Source organism: Pan troglodytes, chromosome 6 (assembly GCF_028858775.2).
Source record: "Pan troglodytes isolate AG18354 chromosome 6, NHGRI_mPanTro3-v2.0_pri, whole genome shotgun sequence".
NCBI classification, from domain to species: domain Eukaryota; kingdom Metazoa; phylum Chordata; class Mammalia; order Primates; family Hominidae; genus Pan; species Pan troglodytes.
The window spans coordinates 92,176,919-92,196,741 of record NC_072404.2 but is presented as its reverse complement, the minus strand read 5'-3'; the positions used below and the strand labels follow the sequence as shown (position 1 = coordinate 92,196,741).

Sequence of the window (19,823 nt, the reverse complement as noted above, 5' to 3'; positions counted from 1 at the left end):
ATAAAGTTTGTTTTTTAACTATAAAAATACAGCAGATATCACCAAAAAAAGAATCCTTTTATTCAGAAGCAAACAACAAAAGTAGGTTGACCTTAATCATTGCATCGTAAAATGATTTGTTTGAAACTAAATATAGAAAAGCTTCATAAACAAAGTAATTTCAAGGGCAGTTAGGCTAAATTTTAAAATAAATTTTAACACAACTACATTTTACCACAAGCAATTATGTGCTAATTTTGAATAATTACTTCATAGAGGCTCTATTTTGATAATCATTTAAAAATAATTCATAAACTAGCCAACTAAAATACCAACATAATTAATACTAAATTCTGTTTTGTAGATGTTTCTATGTTATAAAAATACAATTTGAACATATTTGAAGACAACTTCTTTTTAAATTAAGCAATTAACCATCTCATGCAATAATGCTTAGATTTTTAAATTTTAAATTATTTTTAATTAACAAAACTTGTATATGTTTATACTGTACAGCATGATGTTTTAAAATATGTATACATTGTGGCCTGGCATGGTGGCTCATGCCTGTAATCCCAGCATTTTGGGAGGCCAGGAGAGGCAGAACTTGAGACCAGGAGTTCGAGACCACCCTAACCAACACAGTGAAACCCCATCTCTACCAAAAAATACAAAAATTAGCCAGGTGTGGTGGCACATGCCTGTAGTCCCAGCTACTCAGGAGGCTGAGGTGGGAGAATCACTTGAATATGGGAGGCGGAGTTGCAGTGAGCAGAGATCACACCACTGCACTCTAGCCGGAGGGGACAGAGTGAGACTCTGTCTCCAAAAAAAAAAAAAAAAAAATGAATACATTGTGGAATGGCTACATTGAGCTAATTAACATGGATTACCTCACTTATTTTTTTGTGGTCTGAACACTTGAAATCTACTCTTCATTCCTCTGAAATATTTGGCTTAAAAAAATTTTTTTAAATCTACTCTCTTCACAATTTTGAAGAATATATACATTTACTATTAACTGTAGTCACCATGTTGTATAACAGAGCTTTTGACTTCCTTCTAAGAGAAGTTTGTACCCTTTGACCATCATTCCAATCCTTCCTTTTCTCTTAGCCCCTGGTAACTACCATTCTTCTCTATGCTTCTATAAGTTCAACTTTGTTAGATTCCACATATGAGTGAGATAATGTGGCATTTATCTTTCTGTGCATGAATTATTCCACTTAACATAATGTCCTTCAGGTTTATCCATCTTGTTACAAATGACAGGACTTCCTTGTTTTTTAAGGCTAAATAATATTCTGTTGTGTATATGTAACACATTTTCGTTACCTAATCATCAATTGATAGACACTTAGGTTGGTACTATATCTGGGCTATTGTGAATAATGCTGCAATGAACCTGAGAGTGTTGGTATCTCTGACATACTGATCTCGTTTCCTTTGGATATATGCTCAGCAGTGAGATTGCTGGATCATATGGTAGCTCTATTTTTAATTTTTTTGAGGAACCTCCATACTGTTTTCCATTATGGATATATCAATTTACATTCCCACCAACAGTGTACAAGGGTTCCCTTTCTCCACATTCTCACCATCACTCACTATCTTTTTTCTTTTGGATAACAGCCATTTTGACTGGGGTGAGTTGATATCTCATTGTGGTTTTAATTTGTATTTCTCTGATGATTAATGATGTTGATTTTTTATATACCTCTTAGTCCTTTGTATGTCTTCTTCTGAGAAATGTCTATTCCAAATCTCTGCCCATTTTTAATTCAGGTTGTTTGTTTTCCTGCTGTTGAGTTGTTTGACTTTCTTGTATATTTTGGATATTAACACCCTGTCAGATGTATGGTTTGCAAATATTTTCTCACATTCTATAGGTTGTCTCTTCACTCTGTTGATTGAAACAATCAGCAGAAGCTGATTGGCTATGCAAAAGCCTTTTAGTTTGTTGTACTTCTATTTTTTATTTTTGCTTTTGTTGCCTGTGCTTTCGGAGTCATCTCCAAAAAAATCTTTGCTCAGACCAATGTCATAGAGCTTTTCCCTTATGTTTCTCTCTAATAATTTTAAATTTTCAGGTCTTATATTTAAATCTTTAATCTATTTTGAGATGATTTTTGTATATGGTGTGAGATAAGGATCTAATTTTATTCCTCTGCATGTGGATGTCCAGTTTTCCTGGTACCATTTATTAGAGAGACTATCCTTTGCCCATTATGTGTTCTTAACATCTTTGCTGAAAGTCAATTGACTGTAAATGAATGTATTTATTTGGGGGTTGTCTATTGTGTTCCATTCCTTATGTCTGTCTGCTTTTATGCCATACCATCCTGCTTTGATTACTATAGCTTTGTAGTAGATTTTGAAATCAAGTAGCATAATTCCTCTGGCTTTGTTCTTTTAGCTCAAAATTGCTTTGGCTATTAGGGTCTTTTGTGGCTGTAAATGAATTTTAGGAATGTTTTACTAGTTCTATAAAAATTTCTTTGGAATTTTTATAGGGAAAGTGATTGAGTGGGTGATTCACTCTGGAAGGGAGCAGGGAGGTGCTGAGCATTCAGCAAAGAAGTGAAAGAAGGACTTTTCTACCTTCAGTGCTCCTCGGCAGTTCTTGTATTAAACCAATCTTTTATTTGTTGAATGTATTTTAAACATTACTGTATAGATCTTTAAAACCTGTAGATACTTTAATTAAGTGCTTTAAACCTAAAGTGTTCATTTTCTTAAGTAATTGAAAATACTGCTGGTATAAAATTACAGCTTCAAAGCCGGCTTACCAAAATGAAAAATAGATTTATGCATCTGTAAAATTAAATGTGTATTGAGAACCATAAGTAGACACCATTATTCTGAAGCAGCCAAATGGATAAAATATATTTTCCAAGCAGTTGCTCTGACCAAATAGAAACTAATTTCAGAAGGAAGCCGAAATGATAAATTATGTGAAAAATGTATCTATTAATGTAATATATGTTCTTTAATATTACAGCCTACCGATGGAACAAAGGTTGTCTCTCATCCAATTACGGGAGAAATTCAGGTATGAAGTTTTTTAAAAAGTCACCATTATATAACCTTTTTTGGTTGTTTTGCCACTGGTTTGTTGAAATTGTAAACACACTGTTAGGATTTTTCTTATTCTGTAATATATACAGAACTGTAAAGGAAAAATGCAATTTTATAGAATAGTATATTAATACAAATATATGTTTTATGAAGTCCAATCATAGCTATGTTTTTCTATACTTTGAAATCTGCCTGATATCTTAGCAGTGTCAACATGTTTTGTGCCTCAGTTACTTTATATTTGTCCAATGTATTTTAAACATGACAGATTCTCCTGGAAATTTGAAGTTTCCTCTTTAAGAGTTTCATGAGTCTACTGGGATTTTTTCTTCTTTTAATCAAAAATTGCTTTAAAAATTGCTGAATAGTTTTTGTAGAGAAGTATTTTTCATAGCATAAGTCATAACTGCTTTGTAACTTATAAAATTAATTTTCATCAGGAAAATAAAATAAAAATAGATAAAGAAAAATATATAAAAATAAAAAGATAATCATCTTTTTAAATTCTCTCTGTGTTTTGATATTTATATATTTCTGATTGTGGGTCATAGTAAAAATAAAACTTTAAAACCTGCACCTTAGGTGATACCAAGAAGTAATTTAGACTAAATAAGAAATAGCATATAGAAAGAATTAACACTATAAAATAGTAACTAATTGAAAACAGTATGTTTCAGATGAAAGAGAGTCTTAGCTGCATCTCTAATACATTCTAGAGGAAATTTTCACAAAAGACTTCACAAAGGATAACAGAAACTCGAATTAATTTGAATATAAGCATAAAGAAAGGGAGATTATGTTCCTGGAGAAGAAAGAGTACAATTAAAGGTATTGTTGTCCGAGAGTAATGGTTGAAGAATCAGCTTCGAGAAGTAGGTTAAGACTAAATTAAAAAAAACCTTGAACACAATCCCAGGAATGTTAGCCACTACATAATATATCATGATCTCTATTTTGGAGTAAGAGAGAGACTATTTGAAAAGAATGTGTAATAAAAATTCATATGGCAGTGACCTACAAGAAATATTATAAAGGGAGGACATTGAGGCAAAGAAATCAATTAAGTGATTATCCAGGAACCTACTACAAAGCAGAAGTGGAGTGTGAGCGTGGAAATGTGCAGAAGGTTGACACGTTACTAAGAACAAACTAACAGTACTACCCTGATGACCTCTGTACTCCAGATCCGGCTGTTTCTCTGCTATTTCCAACTTCCAGAAAGCCTGTTTTTCACTGACTTGATCTTTCTTCATTTCACAAACAGCAAAGAAAATGCTAGAATTTCTGATTCTTAATAGCCTTCTTTCTCTTTCCTACTATTTTTAAACTTCTGTCCTTGGACTAGTATTTCTTTTGGACTGTGTTTTTTGTTTTTATTGTTGTTGTTTTTTCTAATTTTATTTTGCTTTCCCTTAAGGACTAAGATGTAATTCTGTAGTTGAAATTTACCCTACTATTATTCCTTCTTAATTTGGGGGATATTTTCTTAAGGCAGTGATTTCAATTATTATTATTATTATTTTATTTTAGCAAAGGCTCATTTCAAATGAAATCTTATGTAGACAACCAAACCATGAATCTATCAGCACTGGAGTCGCTGTGATTGAAGATTGCTGGGGCATCCCATTCTCTCTCAAAGCTGACCCTGAGTAACTCTGGATGTTCCCTAAGGCCATACAGAGCAAATTTTGAAAAGCACTCTCTTCGGGTGGCCTGCAAGTTTTCATTTCAATAAGAAACGGTTTGGGTGCTTCATCACTTAAAAGTGGATTCTAAGGCTGGCAGAGAAAGGAGAGAATGGGGAAGCGTTTCTCCTTAAATAAAGATCAGGAAGCTGTTTGAAATTTCAGTGGTATTAATTACAGGTTATTTTATATTCTGTATTTCAGTACCAGATTATAGCATACAGTTGCTGCATGATGGCATAGAGTTCTAAACTTCCCCTTTCTCCTCTTCTTTAATGGTACTTTGCTTTCTTTTTCACTGTGCTTTTATTATGGTCAGGGACTCTAGTCTTTTCTGGATGGAGATAAGCAATTGAATATGTATTTTCTGACAGGAAACATAATAAGATCAAAATTATACTAAAATGAGGATTTATTTTCATTATGAAGTTTTACAGGAAAGTATGACTCATCTGAGTTATCCTATTTTAAATATAAATGCAGCATGTCTGTTTTATATGGATTATTTTAAAAGTTAGTATCTTTCTATATGGATTTGCCCTTTGAAATATGGATCCCTTCCACTCTATTATTTAATAAACAAAAGTAACATCAAACAGAATTAAGCTTTATTCTAAATGATGCCAAAAGAGTCTTTCAATTGTAGAAGAAAAAAATGCTTAACTCAATTATTTTGAATTATGCAGTTTTCTCAAATATTTATTTGAATTATGTCTTTTAGTATTCAGCCACAATTGTGCAGCAGCCAATAAGCATCTATAAAGCAATGCTTCTTCTTTTTTCAGCTTCTAAAATTAAAAGAAAAAAAGATTATTGTAGTATCTCACTCTATTAGGAAAGCTGGTACCGAAAGGTATCTATAGGTTTAATATCAGATAATGTAACATAAAAAAGTAATAATCTGTGTATTCTTAAATATTCTTACATTTCAGTGCTGACAGCTTTATCTTTAAATAACAGTTCCACCCCACTGCTAATTATTTGGCAAAATGCAAATAATACTTTATAATAATTTACCAATTAGTTAATTTCTTTTCAAAATTCTAGGAATTGTTGTTAATAAACATTAACAACATTTACTATTTTCCTAAGAGTAGCAATTTAATTAAAAAATATAACCAGCATTCTACCTTATGATTTTCCTTCTAAATAAACTTTAAACAGGCCAGGCCTTTTCACTGTGGAAAGAATGAACAGCATGTTTGCTAGGAATTAAAATATGCCTGGGAGCTCTCAATTAAATTAGACATTAACTGGTCTGTTTGATTTCAAATAAAATGAAAATGAAAGTTGATGCTTCTTATAAGAATTTTCTTTAAAAAAAACTAGTAAATATTGAATGATAATGTATAACATGCTTTTAAAAACTTATGGAATATTTTTCTCTCTCCTAAAGCTTCAAATTAACTATGATCTTGGAAATCTCATAATACATATTCTCCAAGCAAGAAATCTTGTTCCTCGAGACAACAATGGTTATTCTGACCCTTTTGTGAAAGTGTACCTTCTTCCAGGGAGAGGGTAAGTAAAATTAAGAAGTACTTCATCTCATGTTTTAAAACAATAGTATAGTATTTTCTACTCTTTAATTTCCACACCTCATTTTAATTGACTTTATTATCTTTTCCTTACTTTCCTCCACATGTCATATTTATTTATTTCCAATTAGTAGATAAGGTGGAATTAAAAACTTGTAATTAAGCCTTACAGGGTTGTAGAAGAACAGTGATCATAATGAAACCAGCCTCCAAGAGAGCAAATCAGCCTTTCAATTCTGGAAACCACTCCTGTGATAACTATCAGATTCACTATGAAATCATTTAAGGAATTATTTGTGTCAAAGTTAAAGAATTGGCTTACCTTCCCAAATTTATCTGAGAAATCAATATTCAAGGACTTACAAGTTACTGTTTATTTTTATAGGACATGTGTATTTTCCATTATGTTAGTGTTGATTAAGTGGCTTCTTGATGTATCCTTATTTATACGCATATTTCCAAATCACTGATTTAAAAATTATAAAATAGCACAAAGTGATATTTGAAGTATTGACTTTGGTAAATAAATAAAAAATATCTCTTTGAATCTCTTGTGTGATGTATAAATTGTTGATATAAGCAAGTGTTCTTTGGAGATATTTAACTTTCACATAATGCAAATTGCTGTGTTCTGATATATAAGTCAGTACTCAAGGATAGTTTCAAAGCACTGATTTGAACCCTACAAATTATTATCCTTCTCTTGAACAATTCATATCAGCCAAATTAGCAAGATGGAAACATAAGATCAACAAATGGAGGTAAAATAAAAAGAACTTTGAGTTGGTAATTTAGAGAAACTGGTTTTATTTTTTATTCATTTTCGTTTTAATTTGTGGAGTGACATTTGAATTTTCCTTTTAACTTGGAAATTTTCCATTGTGGTTCACAAGTAGAAGGAATAATTTGACACACCATGTACCCATCACTCAGCCTCAACAGTTATCACTTAGTGACCAATCATGTTTCTTTTCCTCATACACTCCCTTAATCCAGATTACTTGGAAGTAAATCCCAGCTATTATAATTATTTCTGCAAATATTTTAGTATATATTTCTGAAAAATAAAACTCATTTAAAAATAGCCTTAATACTTCATATAAGCACAATTGTAAATTTTTCAAATAATTGTTTGGTTGCCTCATAATATTTTCCTAGCTGGTTTGATGATCTAATTGGTATTTACAGAATATACTACCCATCAATAGCAAATTACATATTCCCTTGAAGTACACATGGAGCATTCACCAAAATAGACTGTTTTCTAGGACATAAAATAATCTGTGGCAAATTTAAAAACATTTTAATTATATGAAGTGTATTCTTTTACTGTAGTTGGTTTGTTTAAACAGGATCCAAATTAGAGCTATACACTGCCCTTGAATCTGCTGCTTAGTATTTATATCACCACAGGCAGATCACCAATTTCTTTGAGATTCAGTATTCTTGTCAACCCTGAGAGCCGAGGTAGGCAGAATCATCATTTTTAGCTTGTCAGGAGAACCAAATTAGATAATACTCAGAAAATAATTTTTAAATTGCCAGGTGCTATATCAAAGTTAGTTCACAGCTTTTAATTTCATCCTTCTCAATAATTTTATTTTAAAAACTTGGAATTGTTGGTATGGTTGCTCTAGTTTTACTTTATTGAACATTTTGAAAAACCAATAATTTTATGTAGAGATTACCAATAGTCACATAGTATAGGAAAAGGTAGTTTTTGTTTTATGTTAATTCATTTATATCTATATATAGTAGTTGTAACTATAATTTGGCAATATCTTTTAGAGTCTAACAACAACAACAAACTGATAACTTCATTCTGCCTTTGATTTATTAGACCTTCAATGTTATTTATGACAATATTATGATACAAGGGGAAATCACTGCCAAGGATTTGTCTGTAATTAGCATTTGCAAATGAAAGAATGAAAATAAAGCATTGTTGTTTATATTCTATATTCTCTAATGATATCCTGGAATATCATCTTTTACACAATATGGGAGTATCTATCTTTTATTTATTACAGGATATGTGTCAATTAGAATGTTACAAACTTAAAGAACCAGGAAGGACAGGCAGGTAACATGAATCTGTCAGTCCATTCTGGGGTAAGCAACAAGGAATGGTGGGAACCATGGTGAAATGGAGAACAAATGCCCCACCTAAAGCTATCCTCATGCAATTTGTCAAATAAAACGTCCCTACTTGGTGAGGTTTGGCTCAAAGGCAGCTAATAAGCTACCCCTATTCAATTCCTGGGTCTTTCTTTCAATCACACTCCTAATTATTAGACAAGCAAAGGCCTTGGAATGTATTACACTTGCAAGGTATTATTTTCACTGTAGTTCTAGCATTTTCTGCCTCATGTCATTTATGGGATAGCTCCTCTAGTTATTATTTTCATGTTTTCTTTCTTATTTCTGTTCCTAACTATTTTCTTCCTGTCTTTTCTACTTTCCTGTTTTACCCCTTCACTCTCGCTCTTGGAATCAATGCAGTCAAGTCATGGTTGTCCAGAATGCAAGGTAGAGTTGTTTCTCTTTCAGTGTCAAGCTCTGCTGTTATGTCTTGAATTATACTTTTGGCATTTTTATGTACATTCACTGGCACTTCAACATGGGCTGTAACTTATATTTTTCTACATGTTTGTATCTATTGAATCAGCACTGCAACAAATTGTTCTGAGCATATTTCTAAATAGTTTTAGCAGATGTGTGCAATAGAATACAGAAAAGTAGAAAATATTAAAAGCATAGAAACAATGAAAAAAATATTATTACCATGAAATTAGACATAACTAACGTCTCATAATCTATTCACTAAAACTCATTTAGCTTCTCACATAATAATCATGATTTAAGTTCTCGAGTCTTCTATTAAAAATATCTATAGCCATTTTTCAAAAGTAATTAATGGGTCTTCTGGATGTCCAGTGGAGGTGTATATCCCATCGGGCACGGTGGCTTACGCCTGTAATCCCAGGACTTTGGGAGGCCGAGGTGGGCAGATCACAAGGTCAGGAGATCGAGACCATCCTGGCTAACACAGTGAAACCCCATCTCTACTAAAAACACAAAAACTTAGCTAGGCATGGTGGCGGACACCTATAGTCCCAGCTACTTGGGAGGCTGAGGCAGGAAAATAGCGTGAACCTAGGAGGTGGAGCTTGCAGTGAGCCAAGATCGCACCACTGCACTCCAGCCTCAAAAAAACAAACAAACAAACAAACAAAAAACGATAATAGGTGTTTGAACTTGGTCCCTCACTTGAACCTAATGTTGAAACATTTTCATGCCTTTGTAACTTCTGCCCCACAAAATTTCTGCTATGCAATGTAGGATGCCATAATTGGCTTGCTGTAGTATATTAGCAATAAGATAATCTTCCTTTGTTCCCAATAGTAGGAGCGTTTTCTAATACAGCTCATAACAAGTTGCATCATTACACTGTCAACTAAGGCAATTTCTTAGTACATAGCCAAAAGCATTATTTTGCACATCTCTCATTGCATTATAAATTAAATGTGTCATTTAGTTGGGAAGGCAAATCATGTATGATCTGTAGCAATAGGGTGATGAGAATTTTAATCCCACCCAGATTATTAATGGTACAGCATTTGTTTTTGTCTATGACATTAAAATTTCACATATTTACTACTAATGAACTGTTTCCCAAATGAGGCTGTTTCTGATTTTTAAAAGCATAAATACGTAAATATTTCAAACAATAGGATTTGTTACCACAGCCTTGCTATTGCCCAGAAACTTTTTGTTTCCTTACAGCCACATAATTATGGCAAACAATGTAACTGACGCTGTGATAGATTCCTTGTTATGGCTGGTTCTCTCATCACAGAACACAATCCAGGTATCTCAGGCTGATATGCAAAATTAGTTTTGTTTCAAAGAAATAGTGTTATTTTTAGAACAGATATTATTAATCACATTATTCAGAATCTCCCTATCTTTTATATATAGAAACTTGGGGAAAATTATCAGAATGATAGAGATTGTATTTAACTTATAAAAGAGAGAATATTTTATAAATTATAAATAATACCATGTCTTAGATAACTATTTAAAAGATCTAGAAGCTACTTTCTTATATCTTTCATCTAGAAATCACTTTCACCATGTCTTTGAGAATTGTCAATGTAAGAGGGAATTATATTGACAAGGTACTGACATTGTAAGTTAGACTATGGAAGCCAATAAGTGAGGTCCTTAAGAACTTGCGTTTGAATTTTAGCCCTGTCACTTAGAAGCTCTAAGATTTCTCTAAAACTATTTTATCTTCTGCAAAATAGGAATAATAACAGCTCCCTTCCCAGGCCTTCTGTGAAATACATGAAATAAATACATCAAAAGTGATAAGCATAATGTCTGGAACATAATAAGCTTTCAATCAATAGTAGTTGTTATTATTATTGCTAGCAATGTGTATCATACATTTTTTGTAACCAGTGGTTGGTTATCTCTGCAACAGAAAGGTACAGAATGCTTGAGCTTCTGAATTATACTAAATTATTTTAAAATACTATATAGAAAATTAAACAACTTTTCTTTAATAATAAAATGTAATACATCTTTCATTCTTAAATTTAAAATAAGAGTCCTGTTAGCTAGTTAAAAAGTACACTGATTTGGTTTCCTTGTCTCCTTTACTTTTTTCTTCCCACCCTCTGATCAATATACTCAAACTTTGAGGGGCAAAATGTCAGGCAAGATAAGGTGAGAGAATGACTAGGAAAAGGTCTGGGTCGTGCGTGAACTCAATACTTCCTGTTGGATAATTAAGAAATGGAAATGAGCATATATGAAGGGCCTCGCTCTGGTTTTCTCTCATCACACTGTTGAGCAAAGTGAAAATATTTTCTCATTACTGAGATTTTGTTATGAATATAATTATTTTTAGCTATCTTTATACCTGGAAGCCCAATTCCTGGCTGGACCTTTCTCTAAACAGCATTGGTAGCCTATCAAACTATTTCCTCTGGGACCTGTGGAAAGCAGGTACAGGTGGTGCGTGTATTTACAATATGGTGTCCAAAATTTATTTTACTTCAGTAGATTTTAAAGGAAAACAAAATACAAGCATGTTCTAAGGATCACTGAATATTTACTTAGCACAGACTGTGTGTCAGACACTGTGCCAGGTGCAGGGGTTACAATTGACAATGTAGCCATAGTCTCTGCCATCAGAGAGCAAAGAGGAAAATAAAATGATAGACAATAAGCACACCATCGCACTGTTAAACAGAGCTTACAAAATGGGATGCAGGTTGTACTTTTTCTAAATTAAGAGAACCTCAGAGGAGTAATTTTGAAAAACGTGTGTGTATGTGTGTGTGTGTGTGTGTGTAAGTTTAGTAAAGGAAACCAGATAAAACATTAAAAATGAATACTTTCAATGTTTTAGATAATTTTATGTAAGCAGATACACCAAAGAAGCCTTCAAATTTCATTATCTTTTCTCAGTTTTTCTTTTGAAATTAAAAAATATGTACATGGAAACTGTTTTCCTGCTGGTCTTGAGTAGAATAATTGAATTTCAAAAATTTTTTCAGACAGCCTTAAAAGTATATATACCTATGCATGACAAAATGACCAATAAAAACAAACAAAAAAAATAAACCACCAGCACTTTGGGAGCCCAAGGAGGGCGGTTCATGGGGTCAGGAGATCAAGACCATCCGGGCTAACATGGTGAAACCCCGTCTCTACTAAAAATACAAAAAAAATTAGCCGGGCATGGTGGTGGGTGTCTGTAGTCCCAGCTACTCAGGAGGCTGAGGCAGGAGAATGGCGTGAACCCAGGAGGCAGAGCTTGCAGTGAGTCAAGATTGCACTGCACTCCAGCCTGAGCAACAGAGCAAGACTCCATCTCAAAAAATAAATAATCAAACCAACAAACAAGGCAAAACTTCAAGGGGGTGAAGTTTTAGATATTTTTTGATAAGCACCATGTCCCATCTTTATGTACTGACCTTTTTATTTTCCCTTATTAATAAACTTCTTTAATTATTAGATATAATTGTCCTAATTGTCCTAATGTTAAATCATTAATGTAATCTTCCCACAAGAGAATATAGTGTGTTTACTAGACAAGAAAGGAAAGGGAGGATGAACTCCACTTATTTCTCAGCCTGACTTTATGCTCACATTTAAGAATCCCCCTGTTTACCTGCCTACCTTCAACTCCGCAGATTTTGATATGACTATTTTGTGTAGAGTTTTAAATTGTGTTAGGTGGCAACACAGTTCATTGAAATTGTGTATGATATGATCAGAGCATGGTAGTTATAAAACAACTGTTATTGAAGAATGGCTTTGTGTGACCAGCTCTGCATGTCAGGAAATGCAAGGGCAAAAAATACTGCAAAGGCTTTCATTGGTGTTTAGGAGCAAGCTGTTTTTACTTTCATTAATTCTAAAGGCAATGGATGTTTTAGGTCTGGAGAGAATTGGAGAATCAAACTCATTACTATGATTAAGATACTCTATTAAAATGAACATTTTAACTTTGGTCCAATCAGTTTAGGTTATTTCTAAATGTATCTGGCCAAACATCAGTATTTATAATAAGTAGGCGTAATTGTTCCACAACACTCACTTAGGATGTACTATTCAGAATTTCCCTAGGCAACTCTAAAGAAGGCCTAACTTGTTCACGATGTTTATAATGCGTCTCTACACACATTATACATAATTTATATTATATGTATAAAAATTATGTATTTAAATTGAGATGGAGAATTTTAGATTATAAAGAAGACAAACTAGATACTTCAGGTAGTGAAGCCTGCAATTAAGAAAATAGATGGATGTCACATTTTATGATGGGCCTAATCAATTGAGTTCATATAACATTTATTTAAAAGCAAGAAATCAAATTACCTATGTTTGGATCCTGGTCCAGTTAATAACTATGCAACTTTGACAATACGCCTTAATTTTTCTGAGCTTCAAGTTTTCTCACCTATAAAATGGAGTAAGAAGTAATACCTGTATAATGGGGTTAATATGAGTATTACATGAGTTAACACATGAAAAGCACTTAGAACTTTACCAGAGGAAAAAGGAGGCATTTAATAAATGTTAGTTATGATTTTAATATGCTTACTTTTAAAAATGCTTTTCATGCATGAATTAAATATATACTCATATGTCAATACAATTAAGGGTTTTTTAGTTGATAGAGATCTACAATTCCTGATACAGAGTTGGCATTCACTAATTTTTGCTAGGTGTATAAGTGAAAAAAAAGACTAAATGTGGATTTGAAAAATTTGAATAACAATTATTCACATGTATGGATTAAGAAAAGATAGTGACTGATAAATCCCTTCAAAGGTATTTTAATACTACTTCAGACTATTTTAATATGTATTGGCAGACCCAGCATTTTAGTGATAGTACATGGGTTTGCATTTGATATTAATTCCCATCTTGTTAAACAAATTGTATATTTTTTAGAACTTAAAAAACATAATTTTATTACTGTTCAGTGTATTATAAATCTTAATATGGTTTCCATAACCTCACCACCTTGATAAGTAAGTCCAAAACAGAGGCTTTAAAACTCATACTACCATGTGTTTGTTTCCTATGTATATTCACCTATGAGAATAGCCATGATTCTAAAGTAGCAATCCAAGTTTACTATTAACTTAAAAGTCATCACTAATTCTTTCTATGTCACTATCAAATTGAAGTTATTAACTCTTTCTATGTATTAATTTATATGTATTATTTCTATGTAGACACTTTTTTGTAGACACTAATTCTATCACCATCAAATTAAGTCATTAGTTCTAAGTCACCATCAAAAAAAGAATCCAAAACTAAATTTAAAGCAACATATCTTACTAAAAATTTTTGAATTTTTCATTATAAAATATTTCAAGTTTACTAAAAATTATAGAAAATACCCTAACAAATACCTGTGTGCTTGCTATCCAATTTTGTCAAATTTGAAGATTTTGCTATATTTGTGTTAGATGTTTTAAAAGATAATACCCTGAAGCCCTCTGAAATCACTTCCCTATCCATTAAAAAACTCACTAAATTGAATTTAATATTCATAATTTACAAGTTTTCTTATGATATTAATATATATGTATGTCATATATACATGTATATATAATGTGTAACCTTATTTCACATGATTTTATGTTTATACCATTATACCATACCATATTAAGTTTTTGATCAAAACTTTTTTCAAGATGTATCTATCTTGACATATGGAGGCTTTTAAAATTTATTTAATTGATTTTCAGTGCCACTTACTATTTCATTGAAATGAATATATCACAATGTATTTATTCGTTCTTCTATTGGCTTACTATTGAAATAATGTTGCAATTAATGTTCTTGAACAAATTTCTTGTTCACGGGTAGGAGAATTTATGGCAGAAATGGAATTAGTAGAAATTGAATATTTGGATGTTTGGGTATATAAACTTAAACTTCACTAGATATTGACAAATTTATCTAAAAAGTATATATAGAAACTTCCTATCCACAGTCTATGAGAGCTCCTCTTTCTTTAAATCATTGTCTGTATATTTCCCTAAAATTCTTTGTAATTTATCTTGAGTGACAGCTGTCAAATTCTGCCCTTAATTGTGTACATTCAAATAGGTTGAAGTGTGAGGAATGCTGCTTTGTTTCTTCAGTTGGATTCAGCTCACAATGGCTGACTTGTGAAGTGTTATGAAACACCAACTCGGTGCTTCTTAATCTTCGCTACATATTAGATTCACCTGCGAGCCTTCAAAAATCCTAATACTCAAGCCTCATCCCAGACTACTTAAGTCAGACTTTCCTTCGGGGAGTAAGCAGGGGCAAGAGGGAAGTGGGTGGAGGGTTGACTGACCCACCTACCACCACCAGAACTCAGGTGATCCCATTATGCAGTCAATGTTGAGGGTTATTTCCCTTGTATCTGACTGGTAAGAAAATAAAATCAGAGATACAGGGAAAGTACTTGCCTGCAGGCCCATCTTTAAAAGTGAGTGGTGAGCTGGAGTTTGATCCTCAATAGCTTTCTCTACAATGTATAGGTAAATTAGTGGCTGGGGAAAATTTCTAGGCATCCAGGATATGGCAATACTTGAGACCAGGAATGTAGCAAGAGTTAGTCTGGCTATAGTTTGGAATAGAACTACAGATTACAAGAGTCAGGGTCCAGCCCCCTTTTAGGGAAAGGCAACTTGTGAAGTCCAGACACATGTCAAGACCCCCAGACAGAGAGGTTGGTTTACAGGACTCTAGTGCCCACCACAGATGAAGTATTATTTAGAACATGAGACCTAAGCTTAGGCAGAAAATTCAGAAAAAAGCAGTGAGAGTTAGAGAAAGGCCTTGTCTGTGTGGGCACCATTTGGTAATAGCAAGTAACAGTAATCTAATTTCAACCCCATAAGCAGGTTGGTGCCAGCTATAGATGTTCTGCCAGACTTAATTAGGATAGGCTTTGAAAATAAATTGTTTTTAAATGTGTAGCATATAAGCTTCTAATTGGTGCTCAGAGGAAATGGAAAGTCAAGGATTAATGCAGATGTCCCAAGTTCTGATAATTGAGGAAAGATTTTTATTTGGTTCATCAATTGTAAAATAACATATTGACATAAACCAAAAATTTATATTTAATTAAAATTGCTTTATAACTGCATTAAATATACTTTACCAAGAGTGTTGGAATATACTTTAGATATCAGTAACAAGTGTTTATGGAATGTGAGCCACAGCAACAGCCATTCTTCGTCTTTTTCTCAGTACACTCATTACAATGTTTTAGTTTTGCTTTTCTGTATGTACAAAACTATAGTAAGGTTAAACACCAAATTATTGTTTATGGGGCAGTAACATTGATGTTACTATTTAGTTCATATAATTATCTCCTACATTCAGGAATGAGCAAGATTTCTGAAATTATAGTATATTTAGAACACCTACAAGCGTTTCTTTAAAAAAAAAATCATTAGGGCAAAGAAAACTACAAGCATCCAACATATTTTTAAATTGTCACTGTGCATTCAACTTAAACTAAGGTTTAAGACATGAGGATGATGAGATAATTATATAGTGATTTGAAATAAAATATCTTGAATAGTCTGCATGTCCTTTAGTTTAACTGTGAAGTCATAAACTAAGGTGAATAATCAAGATAACTCTTTCTTTTCTCCCAATTCAGTGCTGAGTACAAGAGAAGGACTAAACATGTCCAGAAAAGTCTTAATCCTGAGTGGAATCAAACAGTAATTTATAAAAGTATTTCCATGGAACAGGTATGTCAAGATTATTTCTAGGTGACAGAATTAGGCTAATATAAGTACAGTGATAACACAATTATTCAAAAATTGGGATCTGTATACATTTTGCTATTCAAACAAAAAAAGTTGAGTAAAATACATGTAAGAAATGTAGCCAATGGAAAAAAATGAGTGACATTTAAGCACAGGGTGAAAGTAAATGTGCACATTTTGACAAAGCAGCCAAAACATAAACAAATAAAATAAGAAAACTAGTGGAATATTTTCCATTTGTTATTTCAGAATTTAAAATTTTTAATAGACTAAGCCACATTTATCATATTTGAGAGAGAAACACATTTTCCAACTGGCTATATTTTGACTTTCATACACAATACACAAAAAAAATAAGATTCAGTGCATAGAACTGTATTACTCCACTAGACAATATTTTAGGATCTCATCTCTTTGCTAAATTGAGGCCTCCTAAGAATCTGGCATTGTGGTGTTAAACTCTACAGAAGAAGGCAAAATGATGACTAGTGTAAAGGATTATCACCACAGATAAGTAACTGTAGGCAAAATTACATTATTATATTTCTGAAAATCTGCATTTTTATATCTTTGCTTGAGTAACAGACAATAACTGAAATGTATAAGGTTGAATTCAGAGAGAAAACTATAAAGACAGTTCCCATATAAACCAATTTACAAGTGAACTGTCTTTCAAAATGAGATTCTTAATTTGTCTTCTAGTAGATTAATTTCATTACAAAGATGAAGCTGGATATAAATTATAATCTGGGTTTGTGAATTTAAAATAAACTCACCTACAGAAATAAGGCAGTGCTACTAAGTTTTTTGGAAATTGCTGAAACATTTAATCCAATACTTCATCTAGATAATACTAGACGTTTTTGCAATCTATGAATTTCTTATATTTAGAGTATTTATAAATTCTGATTTTTATTTTTGAAAATGAGGTGGGGATACAATAAATAAGTAAGAATTATCATTTTATTCACAAAATAATAATGTTCCACATGATCAAACACTAGTTTAGAGTGCAAAATCATTCAAATTTTACATAATATTTAATATTTAAACTACATAGTTTTCGGTAAAATTTTAAGTATTTTCACATAAATGGAAGGAGTTTAAGGAAAAAAATAAATATGTCTACTGTATGTGTGTAATGAAAATGTATGATGGAAAGATAGGTTTAATTAGATTTCTATTTGAACTATATAGCTCAAGAAGAAAACGCTGGAGGTGACAGTTTGGGATTATGATAGATTTTCATCCAACGACTTCCTTGGGGAGGTAAGCCTCTGACTTCCTTTCCCTTATTTGCTGCTATGGTAAACCACCAATTAAAGCACGATGCAAAGCATGTTTCTGAAGTTTATAAGATAGCCGTTTCTGAAAAAAATCTTCTGGCAGATAGAATTTATTTCCTGATTTACTATTTGAGTAGATTAATACCAATTCAAGAAATGGTTTTCACTCTATCACTTGATGTACTTTATAATTAATTTCTAAGATGAAATTTTCTTTCAATAGGAAGATATGTAATCATACTGTGAGTCCAAATGAGATTTGAAGTAACAAATTTATTATATTATAAAATGGCCTGGACTTTTAAAAATGCATTTACAGGTTCTTTAATTGATTTGATGTGACATATTGATTGCATTGTTATTTATAATTAAGTATTCTGAGAAAAATCACTGAAAACATTTTAAGAAGCAAAACTACAAGTAGGAGAAAACAATAAAAACAATTTTTACATTAACATCAAGGAATCAAAATAACCTAATTGTATGCCTGTATCAGAATATCTCATATACCCCATAAATATATACACTTACTATGTACTTGTAAAAATTTAAAAATAAACAAATAACCTAATCATGAAATTGGTAGCGTGAACAGATCTTGTGATTTTTAATCTATTATATATATACATTGTTTATATATATGAACATAATATATACACATATTGTTTATATATAGGAATATTATATGTATAATGTAGATATGTACACATTGTGTATATATATACACATTATACATTATATGTTATATATACGTATATTATACATTGTATATACATATATTTTATATATTGTATATATAATGTGTATATACATACAATGTATATATGTCTATACACAATGTATAATATATACTATACAGTGTATACAATTGTATGTCTACAGTATATATACATTGTATATATACACGTTATATATACAATGTATATATACACGTTATATATACAATGTATATATACACGTTATATATACAATGTATATATACACGTTATATATACAATGTATATATACACGTGTATATATACAATGTATATATACACGTTATATATACAATGTATATATACTATACATATTATGTATAGTATATATAATATATATGCACACATACACATTGTTTAGTGTTCTGCTTAGGGCAGAAGTTATGAATTAATGTTAAAAATAATCTCCAAAAAATCCAAAACCTACAAAATACGACATCCTTTTGTGTAATCAAGGTGATAATGAGGACTTGTTTGGTTCTTAAGACTTTGCACATCTGTTTTCACCAAAACTGGAGCATTTGACCCTTACCTTCCAGCTCCATCCAGCTCTAGCCACTTGGACTAATCTTGATCCTAGGCAGGAGTACTCTAGATTAGTATTATGCCTGACTTTATGTTTCATTTCAAAAAAGTGACTTACTGAAGTCCTTCTAATTTATGGTCTTATGTTTACATGAGCCTAAAGCATATATCCATTGGTCTGGTTTTCACTTCTTTTTAGCTCATCATATCTAAGATGTCAGCAACTGTAAAATGCACCAATGTACTAAGAAAAAAAAAGTTGCCAATTAAACCATGACAAAATGTGGTAGTCATATCCCTATTTCAAATGTGAACTAAAGTATGTTTTAAAATAGAATAAATAAGTTTGTAATTGCAGCTTACTCATTCTTTTCCATTTTGTCCCTTTTGTGACTAAAATCAAACATTTTTCAAGGTTGCTAGTCCAGTTTAAGATTAAAATAAGTTATGAGTTTTTGTTTGTTTTTTTATTTGTTTGTTTTTTGAGACGGAATCTTGCTCTGTCGCCCAGGCTGGAGTGCAGTGGTGTGATCTCAGCTCACTGCCAGCTCTGCCTCCTGGGTTCATGCCATTCTCCTGCCTCAGCCTCCCACACAGCTGGGACTACATGTGCCCGCCACCACGCCCAGCTAATTTTTTTTTTTTGTATTTTTAGCAGAGA

At 32.0% G+C, this 19,823-nt stretch overlaps 1 protein-coding gene across 1 annotated transcript in view; it reads left to right on the top strand.

Moving 5' to 3' along the window:
* PCLO (piccolo presynaptic cytomatrix protein) overlaps nt 1-19,823 on the top strand; it is a 412,549-nt gene that overhangs the window by 320,983 nt on the left and 71,743 nt on the right. Inside the window, exons 14-18 of the mRNA XM_001160384.8 lie at nt 2,981-3,031; nt 6,139-6,263; nt 8,783-8,809; nt 16,485-16,578; nt 17,794-17,865. Of these exons, the coding sequence (XP_001160384.5) occupies nt 2,981-3,031; nt 6,139-6,263; nt 8,783-8,809; nt 16,485-16,578; nt 17,794-17,865 (369 nt within the window). The remainder of the gene's footprint in view (nt 1-2,980; nt 3,032-6,138; nt 6,264-8,782; nt 8,810-16,484; nt 16,579-17,793; nt 17,866-19,823) is intronic.